This window comes from Hyperolius riggenbachi, chromosome 10 (genome assembly GCF_040937935.1).
Source record: "Hyperolius riggenbachi isolate aHypRig1 chromosome 10, aHypRig1.pri, whole genome shotgun sequence".
NCBI classification, from domain to species: Eukaryota; Metazoa; Chordata; class Amphibia; order Anura; family Hyperoliidae; genus Hyperolius; species Hyperolius riggenbachi.
In genome coordinates this window covers 221,489,213-221,503,156 of record NC_090655.1, presented here as the reverse complement: position 1 = coordinate 221,503,156, position 13,944 = coordinate 221,489,213, and the positions used below count along the sequence as shown (strand labels likewise).

At 45.6% G+C, this 13,944-nt stretch overlaps 1 protein-coding gene across 4 annotated transcripts in view; it reads left to right on the top strand.

Annotated features, from left to right (window-relative positions):
• Positions 1–6,178: 6,178 nt before the first annotated feature.
• LOC137534557 (gastrula zinc finger protein XlCGF57.1-like) overlaps positions 6,179–13,944 on the top strand; it is a 28,482-nt gene continuing 20,716 nt past the window's right edge. The window contains exons 1-4 of one of the 4 annotated variants that reach the window (XM_068256104.1): positions 6,179–6,252; positions 7,232–7,298; positions 8,847–8,947; positions 11,918–12,005. In XM_068256104.1, the coding sequence (XP_068112205.1) occupies positions 7,274–7,298; positions 8,847–8,947; positions 11,918–12,005 (214 nt within the window). In that variant the 5' untranslated portion in view covers positions 6,179–6,252; positions 7,232–7,273. Of the gene's footprint in view, positions 6,253–7,231; positions 7,299–8,846; positions 8,948–11,917; positions 12,006–13,944 lie in introns of those variants that run through there. The other 3 variants (XM_068256105.1, XM_068256107.1, XM_068256106.1) reach the window with 3 other exon arrangements.

Sequence of the window (13,944 nt, the reverse complement as noted above, 5' to 3'; positions counted from 1 at the left end):
CAGGCTTTATACTTACAGCATAGATGTTATTTAGTATATATGTGAGATCCCTGTGTGCACATCATATATACTGTACAGTCACAATCAGATATGTATATCTGACTTTAAAAATACGGGGACTGCTTTATTGAAGCAGCACAAGTAACTAATTTTGATTGGTTAATTTCATTTTTGTGGACTAAGCACAGCTATTACTGTATGTATAAATTATTTATGAGGACTATTATCTGAGAAATAAAACATTTTATCATATTTTCTATTTTAATGACAGTTTAAATTCATTAGGAGTCGGTGCATTTTTTCCCGACTCCATGCACCCAAAATTGCTCCTACTCCACAGCCCTGACCTCGGCTTATACACGGGTCATCTTATATGCGAGTAGATACGGTAAGCTTTTGAGCTTTTAACAGACCTTCTTCAGACTCCACCAAAGAAAGGGGACTAGAGAACTGTTATTTTTAATCTAGCTGTTTGCTGCCTGTCCCTTGTAAAAAAACACGCACGCACGCACGCACGCACACACACACACACCTACCTCTCTCAGAAAAAAAGGCTGAACTGAGCAGCAGGTTGCTTTCTAAGGAGGTAGGTTGTGAAATAATTATAATTGCACACATTTTCCCAGTCATTTGCAGGCAGTCAGGTGGACAAACGGGATCTTGGTCTGTGCCCTGACGCCTTGTAGTGAACAGCATGATGATTCTGAGCCAGGCAGCAGCAGGTAGAGGCCTGCGCGGGTCCACTTTTTCATACCCGCACATACGGGGAAGCAAAGTCTAGTGCCTTGCCTTGGGCACCACTTCATCTTAATGTGATAAATGTAAGCTCCAAACTGCACATGGGTAACGTCCTATCAAGCAAGAGTTCAGACCATTTGATCTAAAAGTATCTCATCGGTATACAGGAACATTTCGTGACTTCAGGCTTGCCTCAATAAGTGAATCGCCATCACCGCAGCCACAAGATGGGGCACTCGCCATTAGGAATTGACCCTCTATTAGATTGGCTCTGGGGCAATTCAAGACCTCCCCCTGCCTGCCACGCAGTCTTCAAACCTCTTCACAGCTCTATTAGGATCCTGATCTGCAAATCACCTCAAAACATAAGCTAGAAATCCTCCATAGTGTAAAAACAAAAGCGTTCTGGCCAGTACGTGGAAGCGGAAGTCGGTGAGTGAGTGTGGTGCATCGTCTCTGGGATCCGGTGGGCAGGGCAGCGCAGCGTACCTGGAGTCGGTCACATGGCCCATGATTGGGGGTTGAGCCTGTTTAAACTCTGAGCAATGTTTTAAAGTAATCAGTGTGCGCGTTTTCAATCTCAATTTTAATAGCGTTTACGGTTTTACAGATAACTGATCCAATTACATCAGTCGCTGCACCAGAGGAGCTTACACTCTATCATACTTAGCAAAGTCACATTATTAAAATACAATTACTGTATATAGTTTTGCCATACCCAATATTGCTATACGTAGATTAGTCTCGGCACCAATACAATACAATACAATAACATTTCTATAGCGCTTTTCTCCCATAGGACTCAAAGCGCTTAGGCTCTCTCAGATTCAGTAGTTAGTAGGATGAAGTATTCACACAACAAAAGTTATATTTCTGCAAATGCCAGACTGAACAGGTGGGTTTTCAGTCTGGATTTAAACACATCCAGGGATGGGGCTGTCCTGATCTGTTGAGGTAAGGAGTTCCAAAACATAGGGGCAGCATGACAGAAGGCTCTGGGACCAAAAGTTTCCAAGTGGACTCTGGGTATGACTAGATTATTACAACCTGTGGATCTGAGAATGCGGGGATTGCTACGCAGCTGTAACATATCTTTCAAGTATCCAGGGCCTAGATTATTCAGGGATTTAAATGTCAGTAGGCCGATCTTGAATAGGACCCTCCATTCTATAGGTAGCCAGTGAAGGGAATGCAGGACTGGCATTATGTGGCAGTGACGGGGTTGGTTGGTTAGCAGTCTGGCAGCAGTATTCTGTATCAGCTGTAGGCGGTACAAGACCTTTTTTGGAAGGCCAGTGTAGAGAGCATTGCAGTAGTCCAGTCGGGATGTGATGAAGGCGTGGACTAAGGTTGGCAGATCTTCTGGGGGTATGAGGTGCTTGATTTTTGCAATGTTCTTCAGGTGAAAATAGGATGATTTCACCACCGCAGAGATTTGAGTTCTGAAGTTTAAATCCCCATCAATTAGAACTCCCAGGCTACGCACATGATCAGAGCTGCGTAGATCCGTGCCTCCTATTCCCAGTGGTGAAGGCTGCAAGTTAAGTTGTTTTGTTATCATGCTCTGCCCTCCAATCAGAAGGACTTCAGTTTTGTCTGCATTTAGTTTCAGCCAGTTGTCATTCATCCATTGCTGTAGTTCACGTAAGCAGGCGTTTATAGTTAGAGTTGGGTCTGTCACACCAGGCTTGAAGGAAAGATATAGTTGGGTGTCGTCTGCGTAGCAGTGGTATGTCAGGCCATGTTTTTGGATTAGTTTTCCCAACGGTAGCATGTAAATCGTGAAAAGCAGGGGAGAGAGGATTGAGCCCTGGGGCACCCCATACTTAAGTGTTACAGGGGTGGACAGGAAGGGCCCCATAGACACTTTGTGGGTTCTGCCACTCAAGAAGGATTGGAACCACTGAAGTACTATGCCATCAATGCCGCAGTATTCCTGTAGTCTGTTTATCAAGATGTCATGGTCAACTGTATCAAAGGCTGCAGAAAGGTCTAGCAGTATGAGGATCGAGCACTCTCCTCTGTCTCTTGCCATGAGCAGGTGGTTGCATATTTGGATGAGGGCAGTTTCAGTGCTGTGGTGTTTCCTGAAGCCAGACTGGAATGGGTCATAACTGTTATTTTGTAGGATTCTGGCTTCTAGCTGGAGGTATACAGCTTTTTCAATTAGCTTGCCCAGAAAGGGGAGGTTAGAGACAGGTCTGTCTTAGAGCTTACACTCTAAGGGCTGATTCACACTACAAGAGCTTTTTAAACGCTAGAGATTTTAAAAGCTCTTGCTAATGCAATGATATGGGAAATTTTTACAAAAATCACATCGCTCCAGTGAGAACACTCACATAGGATAACATTAGCAGGAGCTTTTAATATTATTAAAATCACAAAGCGCTTAGAAAAGCTCTTGTAGTGTGAACTAGCTCTAAAATGTTCCCACTCAAACCCACTAGCAGCTTTTTCTAAGCGCTAGTGATTGGAAAAGCTCTTGCTAATGCAATGCTATGGGCAATTTTTATAAAATCACATCGCTCAAGTGGAATCACACCTATAGCATTACATTAGCAAGAGTTTTCCAATGGCAAAGCGCTCAGAAAAGCACTCCTAGTGGGTTCCTGGCCTTATATTGTTATACATTTAACCCCTTCCGGACAGCCTAACGCCGATGGCCGTTGCCGTCCAGATTTCAGCAATGTGTGCAGGAGGCTGACATGCATGACATCTGAAAGTCCATAGACTGCACTGTCTGATGTTCACACTGCATGCGTTCCAGGCCAGTGCAGACTGGGAATGCATGCTGCACGCATTTTTTAACAAAACGCGCGGCTGACCTATTCACTTTCAGTGAATGGGATCAGCCACGCAACGCATAGAAACGCAGATGCGCTATCTGTCCCAGGAGAGGACATCAGGATGTGTGCTCCTAATCCCTAAATGGGTTTGATGCAATACATATTTGCATGTCTGTAACATGCATATTACAGGGCCAGAGATAGAATACCTATGTTTACCAGGGTACTTCTGTGCAGTGTAAGTGACTAAGCAAGAGAATGCATTTCTTTGTGAACTAAGACCCCGGCTTTTAACTTAGCTGTAGGGATAACAGTGGTGCCTGGATGAGTGAATCTATGAATGCATTTGCATGCGAGCGTGCAAAGGGTTCCTAATCCTGATCACACAGTGTTTGCAGTGGAGACCTTACAGATTATACAGGTAAGGTAAGTATAACTTTTAATCTTTTTTTTCACCCTCTACATTTGGGAGAAAATAAACCTACCAGTATGTTTTTGATACCCATTAAAATCGTGGGACTGGGAGCTAAATGCAGATGGTGCTCAGGACAAAATTCCAACCAGTCAGCATAGTCCCCAACCGTCCCGTTTTTGTCGGGACTGGCACGATTTGGGAGGGCTCTCCCGCTATCCCGCTATGACCCCCCAGTGTCCCGGCTGGCTGGGGGGTCAGACGCAGGGGCGGACTGTTTGCGCAGGAAGGGAGGCAGCCAGTGAAAGGGAGCTGGTGGCATAGCGGCGGAGAAGGGGGGAAGTCTCCCCCCCCCTTCCCTCACCTTGGTGCTCCCTTTCCTGGCTCTCCCTTCCGGATTAATGTGTCCCCTCTGATGGCGCAGCGGCTGACAGCGGGCGGGGAGGACTTACCGCTGTTACGCAGCCGCCGGAGAGAGCTGTGATCGGTGCGCCGCAAGTCTGGTCTACTCAAGACCAGACTAGCGGTGCACAGATCACAGCTCCCTCTGCCGGCTGGAAGGACATTGGTAAGTCCTCTCCGCCCGCTATCACTCTGCCGCTGAGCCATCGGAGGGGACACATTGATCCGGAAGGGAGAGCCAGGAAAGGGAGCACCAAGGTGAGTTAAGGGGGGGGGGGAGACTTCCCCCCCTTCTCCGCCGCTTTGCCACCAGCTCCCTTTCACTGGCTGCCTCCCTTCCTGGGGGCACCTATACACCTGGCTATACTGGGGACACCAATACACCTGGCTACATATACTGGGGGCACCTATACACCTGGCTGCATATACTGGGGGCACCTATACACCTGGCTACAATACTGGGGGCACCTATACACCTGGCTGCATATACTGGGGGCACCTATACACCTGGCTGCATATACTGGGGGCACCTATACACCTGGCTACATATACTGGGGGCACCTATACACCTGGCTACATATACTGGGGACACCTATACAGCTGGCTACATATACTGGGGACACCTATACAGCTGGCTACATATACTGGGGGCACCTATACACCTGGCTGCATATACTGGGGGCACCTATACACCTGGCTGCATATACTGGGGAGACCTATACATCTGGCTGCATATACTGGGGAGACCTATACACCTGGCTGCATATACTGGGGAGACCTATACACCTGGCTACATATACTGGGGGAACCTATACACCTGGCTGCATATACTGGGGACACCTATACAGCTGGCTACATATACTGGGGACACCTATACAGCTGGCTACATATACTGGGGGCACCTATACACCTGGCTGCATATACTGGGGGCACCTATACACCTGGCTGCATATACTGGGGAGACCTATACATCTGGCTGCATATACTGGGGAGACCTATACACCTAGCTACATATACTGGGGAGACCTATACATCTGGCTGCATATACTGGGGAGACCTATACACCTAGCTATATATACTGGGGAGACCTATACATCTGGCTGCATATACTGGGGAGACCTATACACCTGGCTGCATATACTGGGGAGACCTATACACCTAGCTATATATATACTGGGGAGACCTATACATCTGGCTGCATATACTGGGGAGACCTATACACCTGGCTACATCTACTGGGGACACCTATACACCTGGCTACATATACTGTGGAGATACTTTAAATTGATATATTACTAATTTTAAATTGTTAATATGAAGGAAAATGAACCAGGATAGAAAGGACCAGTGTGGTTTGAATTATTAAACCACATATTTTTCTTAGGAAATCTTTATGGTATGCGTGACTAGGGGTGTGACGGGGGCGTGATAAGGGGTGTGACAGGGGCGTGGCTTAAGTGTCCCTCTTTCTCATCTCAAAATGTTGGGAGGTATGCAGTCAGCCTGGAGCAGCCAGCAAGGCGATAGTGCTGCTGACCTCAAGTCCTTTATATAATTTTACTATCCAATGACATCTAAAATTTCAGTGTTCAGGACAGGTAACAGCGTAATCCCCCTCAGACCTAGTACCCACGTTACTAGAACTAGTGAACTACTGAACTAGTCGTTGTCGGGAGCGCGCAAACCAACCTGCACACGATTCCCACTTTCTCCGAGCACCCTCTGCGCTCTCGGGCACGCCGAAGTAAAGAGGAACCGTACTCCCTCTGGCGGTCATCTGTGGGAACTGCAGCCTCTGGCGGACTACCCTTCCCGAGATGCTGCGGCGGGGAGAGGAGGAGGGCAAATTTGACGTCATAATGCAGCCGCCTGGCTGACTTGCTGGGGACAGAAGAGTGGTCAGAGAACAGGAGGGTGAGCGGACTCGGAGCTCTATCTATACATATGTATTATCTATATTATGCGATGTAATGGGTGGGGGAGGGGCTGCTGGAATTCCAGCCCCCATGGGGATGATGAGAGTAGTAGTTCGTCCAGTACTGGGAGCCCAGGTACAGCTCATCACACTGCACAATCTGTACTTTGTCCAAAGTGGGCAGGTGAGAGGTATACACACAGTTGTAATGCTTCCCTATGTTCCCCTGGGGTACCTAACACTGGATATGTAACCCCTTAAGCCCCATCAATCCCTTTTCTTCTTCCATTGTCTAAAGATGTGAAACTGGAATAAAACTGCCTCTTTTGAGCTCCCTGTGCAGTGTTGCCAACTCATCCCTTTATTTACTGCCACATAGGAACTAACAGCATTTATGGCTAGGTAGATGTAGTTAGTAAGCGAATTAGGTGTAAAATTGCCCCAGAACCTGCATAACTTAGATGTGTCAGTATTTAAAGGGATGATCTGGCTACCCTGATGCTGTCATTTTTGTAGGTTTCTATAGGAAGCCAAAATTAAAGAGCTCAAGTTTTAAGCAAGTACTTTTTACAGGGCCGAGGCATAGGCTGGAGAGGCTCCAGCCTCAGGGCGCAGTGTAGGAGGGGGCGCACAATTCATTCAGCTGTCATTCCTAATTGTGTTTGAAGCAGAAAGAAATAAGAAAAGGGGATACATAGCAGTGACTGCAAGCCAGATAACTAGAGATTAAGGTGTTGGGGAGGTTGTGGGCCCTGTGGCACCTCTTAGTCTAATAGCAATCAGTGTGTGACGGCTGGGGTGGGAGGGATGGAGAGGCGCACTTTGGTGTCTCAGCCTTGGGTGCTGGAGGACCTTGTCCCGCCTCTGACTTTTTATCAGAAATGTCCATGTGTTTCACTCGTGTTCCATCATGGTAAGTGTATTTGTAGATATGGGGTTGCCCTTACCTTTTATTTCTGTCTTTCTTTGTCTGCAAAGGTTACTTCAGTGTAGAAATCACCTCCGGTGCTAGAGAAAGCCATGGATGACTTTCAGACAGCTTTTGGTAAGTTTTTGGGGGAACAACAGGAATAAGGCAAACATTGACAGCTTGTATTTACAAACTTGTTTCATTTGCTTGAGTGTTTTTATGGAGGGTAAATATATCAGAATTAACTTTATTCTTTAAGTGTGACAGTTGTCGCACCCATAATTATTTGTGGTACAACACAGCTTAGCAAGAGTGCAATTTTACAGAGGAGGTATAGTTCCATTAAAGTGGTCTGAATTAAGCCAGCATTTCTACTTTGCTGTAAAAGATTCCTCACAGCTTGAAAGCTACTATCCCAGAATTTTTTTTTAGCAGGACATCACTGAAATGGTTAAACAAAGCACTTTGTCCTGCTATTCAGCTTCAAATCTGCATCCAAACTGGAGATAACAGTATCTTTGTTTACATTCCAATGTTGTTACAATGTGTGTAAACAGTGTAACAACTGAAAACGAGCTCTCTGTGAAGCTCTCTGTGCTTCTGACACACAGACAGTTCAGAATAGCTCATTAGAAGATGTTAATATATAATAAAAAGCAGTTTGAATAAAATGCAATGATAGCTTTTAGGGCACGATAAACGACACTTTGGAAACTTGTAATTCGTAAACAGACAATATTACTTATGCACAAAAGCAAATATAATAACTGTATAAGTAATAAAAAGTAGGGAAACACATTTTTATTGAATGTTATGTCAGAGTTTCAGACCATTTTAATAGGAAAAGATACCAGAAGGGGGTAGCTTGAGTTCAGGAAGAGGACTGCATGGGGGAAGAAGGTGTTCCTGTGCCTGGAGGTTTTGGTGGGGGTGGTTCTCTAGCGGCAGCCAGACGGGAGGAGATTTAGAGCTAGTTCACATTGAACCGCGATCGTGTCCGCGACTGCGCTTCGGCGAGCAAAAGCTTGCGATTTGCGCTTGTGACTTCCGTTCAATAGAACAAGAATCACAGCACAATCATCACCAATGCGCTGCATTTGAGATTGATCGCAAACACTGCACTGAGAATGCATGCATAGGGATACATACATTAGCAGCAGCGCTTTGCTGATGGCTAGCGATCAGCAAAGCACTGCAAAAGCAGCAAGTGTGAACCAACCCTTAAGTAGCGCCTGCCAGGGAGGGAGAAGGTCACACATTATCCTGTTGACTCTGGACCTCAGTCTAGAGGTGTGAAGGAGGTCCAATGGCGGCAGGAGTGTCCCAGTGATCCTTTCTGCAGTGCTGATAATGGAGAAGCAGAGGATAGATTTAATACTGCCGGTGTATCAGAATTCCCAATGTTTTCAGTTGTAGCAGGAAGAACAACCTTTGCAGAGCCACCTTCTGGGTTTTGGTGGTGTTCTCCCCATCTTAGATCATTGGTAGTGGCTGGGAACTGAATGCCTGGTACTCAGTGTAGACCTGCTGGGTGTAGGTGGGTGGCTTCTGAAGTCCACAGTCAATTCAATAGTTTGTGGCATATTTAGAACGAGTTTGAAACTGTAATACAATTGTTTATTGCCCCCTGATTCAGTAAGAATGCAGAAGGAAAGAATTAAGTTTAGTCTTGGTTTCCTGCAGATGGATTTGATAACAGAAATTGCAGAAATTCAGCAGACAGACGTACAAGCCCTGTTTATTTCTCGGATTCTGAGGACGAATGTCAAACTCTCCCTCAGCAGGTAACCTACTTATAATTGGGAGGGGGATCAAAATCATTATATAGATAAAAAAAAAGACTAGTTCTTCTGTTGCACAAAGTGGGACCCACAGGTGCTGTTTCAGCCGCGCTGGCCGGTGATTCCAAAAGCGATAGTCTAATTAGAATCAGTTGAGGGGATTTCACAGGACGACTGTGATTTGGTGTAATCGGGTCCTACTGCATTTTGAAACAATTTACACTCCATTACAAAGTATGGATTCGCTGCAAAGTGGCTTTTCGCTCGCTTGCAGAAAGTGATTTGTTTCAGCAATTTTACTACCCAGAACCAAAAAAACAAAAAGGAAATTGCAATCGCTGTACAAAATTGCTAGTATTAAAATAAACACCACTTCTGACTAAAGCTAGTCAGCTGAAATGGGCCAGAGGTACTGTCTCTGCCTGTAAAGCAAGAGGTCATAAATTTGACTCCCAGATCAGGAAAAAATAAACACCGCTTCTGAGTAAAGCTTTTCAGCTGAGATGGGCCTGACTACCTGAGGTACCACTTCTGCCTGTAAAGCATGAGGTCATGAGTTTGACTCCCGGGTCAGAAAAATAAAATAACCACCGCTTCAAAAGTGCCAGAAACCACTGCTAAAATTACTACCAAAAGCGCTCAGCGATTGCGATATCTAGTGGACTTCAGATCAATAATACTACAACCAATCAGCCAATGCCCGATGAGACATGGCCTGAAAAATGGCCTGGACAGAATTACTGGCGCAGTTATCGGTCAAAATAAAGGTGCCAGTAATTTTTACTAGGCCATTTTTGATGTTTTACGTGGAATGTTTTAGAATTATTTTTGTGTGTGTGTTTTTTCAGTGCTAACAAAAGAAATAAATATGATCATTCCAAGGGATTTGTAATTGCAACACTTTTGTGGGAGAAGTGGTGTATTTTATGACATAAATGTAAGGGTGCCAATATTTTTGGCCATGATTGTATGTAGTGTTAAATATCAAAAGTGTCATAGCTTTTTATAGACCCTTATAGCTTTAGCACTTCCTATTTGATTACACAGTGTGCAAACTGACTAACGTGGGAGGAACATCCTGCCTCCTAGCAGGGTAAACCAAACAGATCCATCAGGCTTTCTCTGTTATGCATAAGCAATTTCTTTAAAGAGAATCTGTACTCTAAAATTCTTACAACAAAAGCATACCATTCTATTCATTATGTTCTCCTGGGCCCCTCTGTGCTGTTTCTGCCACTCTCTGCTGTAAACTAGAGATGGGAAGTTCGGATCTTTTCAATGATCCGGATGATTCGAATCGGATCATTGAAGAGATCCGGATCTTTGATCCGAATCTCGGATCATTTTACTACCGGAAGCATTCGGGGGTGAAATGAACAGCAGGACAGGTCTGTGGACAGGAGAAGGGGAGGGGGGTGGACACACAGAGAAGGGGAGAAGATGGACAGAGGGCAGGGAGTGGACAGAGAAGGGAGGAGGGACGAGCAGAGAGCAGAAATGTTTGCACGTAATACCCACATGCTGAAGTCATATGCTTTACATATATTTCACCTATATGTTCATCTGTACACTTTGAAAGAAAAGGTCGCACAGTGAAAGAAACCATTCCCAGAAGTGAAGTGCAGCTGTTTAGTGCCGAGTGCAGGAGGATCATATTGCCTTTCAATCACAGTGCCTGCAAAGTTACTGAGCTGTGCTGAGCTGAGCCAAAAGTTTCCAATGTGATCACTGTGCACAACTACGGAACAGACAGCCTGTAATGAGCAGCACGTTATAGCCAGTATGTGTGCTCTACACATATCTGGCGGTGGCACCCATGTCCCCTCTCTCTCATCTACCTGTCCCTGTGCAAGGCTGGCTCCCATCCAACAGAGCGATCCCTGCTTCCAAGACCCCGCTGCCCGCTGAGAGGGGGCGTGTCGCTCCTGGCCCCGCCCCTTTTGCGATCCGAATCGTTCATTTTGATGATTCGGATGATCGACTCATAAAATAGATTCGGATCAAAGAAACCTGAATCGTTCATGATCCGGACAACACTACTGTAAACCTGGCTTGTAAATGCCAGTTTTAGGCAGTGTTTACAAGCAAACTAACCAGCTTGTGATAGGCTCACCTAAGCAGAGTGTGTGAGTCATACAGGGTGAGGGTGTGTATAGGCTCTAGCCAATCACAAGCAGCCCTGCGCATTCCAGTCTGAGTGCCTCAGCCCAACAGAGCCGACAGAGGAGAGAAGATTAGATCATATAACAGAGATAATACAGCCACTGTGCAAGTAGGAAAGGCTGCAGTTAGACAGACCACATTAGAACAGATATAGGAACTTATAGGATAGAAGAAATAAGGATGAAAATTTTGTTACAGAGTCTCTTTAAAGTGTACCTGAAACAAAAACAGGTACCATACTTACCTGGGGCTTCCCTAAGCCCCCTTGAGGCGCTCGGTCCTTCGCTGTCATCCTGGGTGGCTTCTGTCCCGCGCTGCGTAGCCCGGTAGCCTAAGTCGTGTTTATTGCACATGCCCGGCCGCTGCGCCAGCACAGTGCCAGAGCCCTCCAAGCGACAGGCGCGCACGCAGCCGGGCCACATGTGTGACGAAGCACGACTCGGCCAGGCTACCGGGTTGTACTGTGGGGGACAGGAGCCACCCGAGGAGATGGCGAGGGACCAAGTGGCCTCAAGGGGGCTTAAGAAAGCCCTCGGTAAGTATGTAACCTGAGACTTCTTTCGTCTCAGGTTCCCTTTAATTTGCCTTCCCCATTTGCACCTGCATTTGGACACTGAGCAAAATTCATTATTAGCCTATAAATTTCCATTTGTTTCTGGAAGTTTCACCTGTGATCATTAGCCACATTTCCTACATAAGACAAGTCTGTGGTTATGGAGTTCGATGCATGGGAAATATTTCATGTGACTGCGGCTGATTGGTGCTGTGTGATTGCAAACAACCACCAAATTATGGATTATCTGTATTTAGGTGGCAAATCGAGGTGGTGATGAAGAGGACAATGTGAGGGGTGATGAGGACTGTAAGGAGGAGGCCGTTCCCCCAGAGATCAGCACAGGTGAGGAACAGAAATTAAATACAATGTAATGAGATTTTACACAGAAATGTCAACCATGTTGATGGCTTGAAAAGACTCCTGACAGTCTCAAATTTCAGGCAGCATCATTAATGGTAAGGACTGGGTTATGTTTCAGAGTGCAGAATCGTCTAACAGTAGCTGATGCCTGATTGGCTGAGGCAGATAAGCTCAAACAGCCTGAGGCTGGATCTTCATTCACAAAGGTTGATAAGGTCTCCCACAATGCATTACTGCTGAATATGCAAACTGTCCCTTTTTGTCTCTGAAAGCTTACCACACCTCCAGAACTGCTGGGATGCAATGCTGTGTCAGATCATATGCTCACTCCAACCTGAATAATCGCAAATACCTTCTGTTTTAAGAAGGTAAATTTCTGTTTTATATAGCGTTTTTAGTAAGAGGGCTTTTTGGTCCTTTTTAGCCCTCTTATAAACTTCTGGGAGTTCTGGTTCCCCATGAGCTTGCTGGGCAATCTGTTGATAAGCACCTCTTCATCCAGTGTTTTGGTGACTTTCTGTCGAAGGGAACATATTTGTAAATAGAGAAGATCAATAAGATGCAAATAAACTTGTCTTGGTTGCAGATTTAATGGGAATTGGGTAATTCCTAGAGCAGTCCAGGAGGATAAGATCAAATCGACCTCAATCAATTATTAGATAAGCCCAGAAGCTCCTTCAGCTGGTGAACGAGATCAAACTCCTGCTAGGCCATGGCTTCCCTAGACACGGCCTGGGCCTTTCATTCCCTGGTGTGGCCTTTTCTTATATCCTGTTTAAGTGAAATTTGGTTTTGGCCTCAGCATTGTAAAATAGTTGGGGATCACATACAAAACTTCCTTTTTTTAAAAATGATGAACAAACTAGTATTTGATGTTTTCCTGTGTTGATTAGTCCCATCACCTGGCCTTGTCATGCTCGGCATGGTAATCCTGACTATAAACATTAGAGCCTCTGCTGTTATTGGAGGTATAGCTATAGGCTCGATAACTAGAAAAATGACTCTATGATGAAGATTACCTATTGGTCTTCTTACATTGTTTACTGTCTGCTTGAAGCAGATTCAGCAGAGGAATGTGGCTGTCATTCAGGCTCCTAACCAGTTGGCAGAGCTCTGTATTGATTCCCCTGAATGCAGCAACTCAGCTTTTTGGCCACACTGACAGCTCAGAAATGTAAATACCTGGGAACTGGCCTTGATACAGGGTCATCTGCAGGTTTAACCAATAACTTACACCCTCTGATGACCTCCATCCAGTCTGAGCTCTCAGCCTGGAGCAAGCTTCCACTCTCAGTCCAGGCAGAAGAAATCTTATGAAAATGATAGTCCTATGTTGTATCTACAACATGTGTCTAAGATTGTACCATATTCTTCCTGTAGGGAAGCAAGCATCCAGGCTAAGACTCAGTTTTTCACCTTGCAGAGGCTGAATGATTTTGGTGGTCTTTCCCTGCCAGACTTTAGGTTGTATTGCCACACTGGCCAACTCCACCATTTCATATCTTGGTTAGACACCTTCTCTTGTTGAGCTACCACCGGCTAAGATTTAAGCCTCCTTTTTCCATGGAAGGCTGAACTGAAGCTCTGCCGGCTTCAAACGCTTTTTCTGCGGTTGCATGCAGCAGAATGGCAGCATGTGATAACACCACGTGTGCCACGTTTAACATGCAGTGGCATTACCCGGCAGCCAAAAAAGTTTCATGTTGTGTCTGAGCATGGCAACCACTGTGCTCAGATACAACAACATGGGGGTCCACCTGTCCACCTCCTCTGATGAACGCTACTAAGTGCCCAGCCGGTGGAGGGGAGCAGCTGACAGGTGGTGAATTCACCGCCTTCAGCTGCTCTTGAGAAAGAAGCCTTAAAGATTGTGGTAACTTTTTTAGAATGCAACAAACTCCGTGTCTGATAAAATATAGCC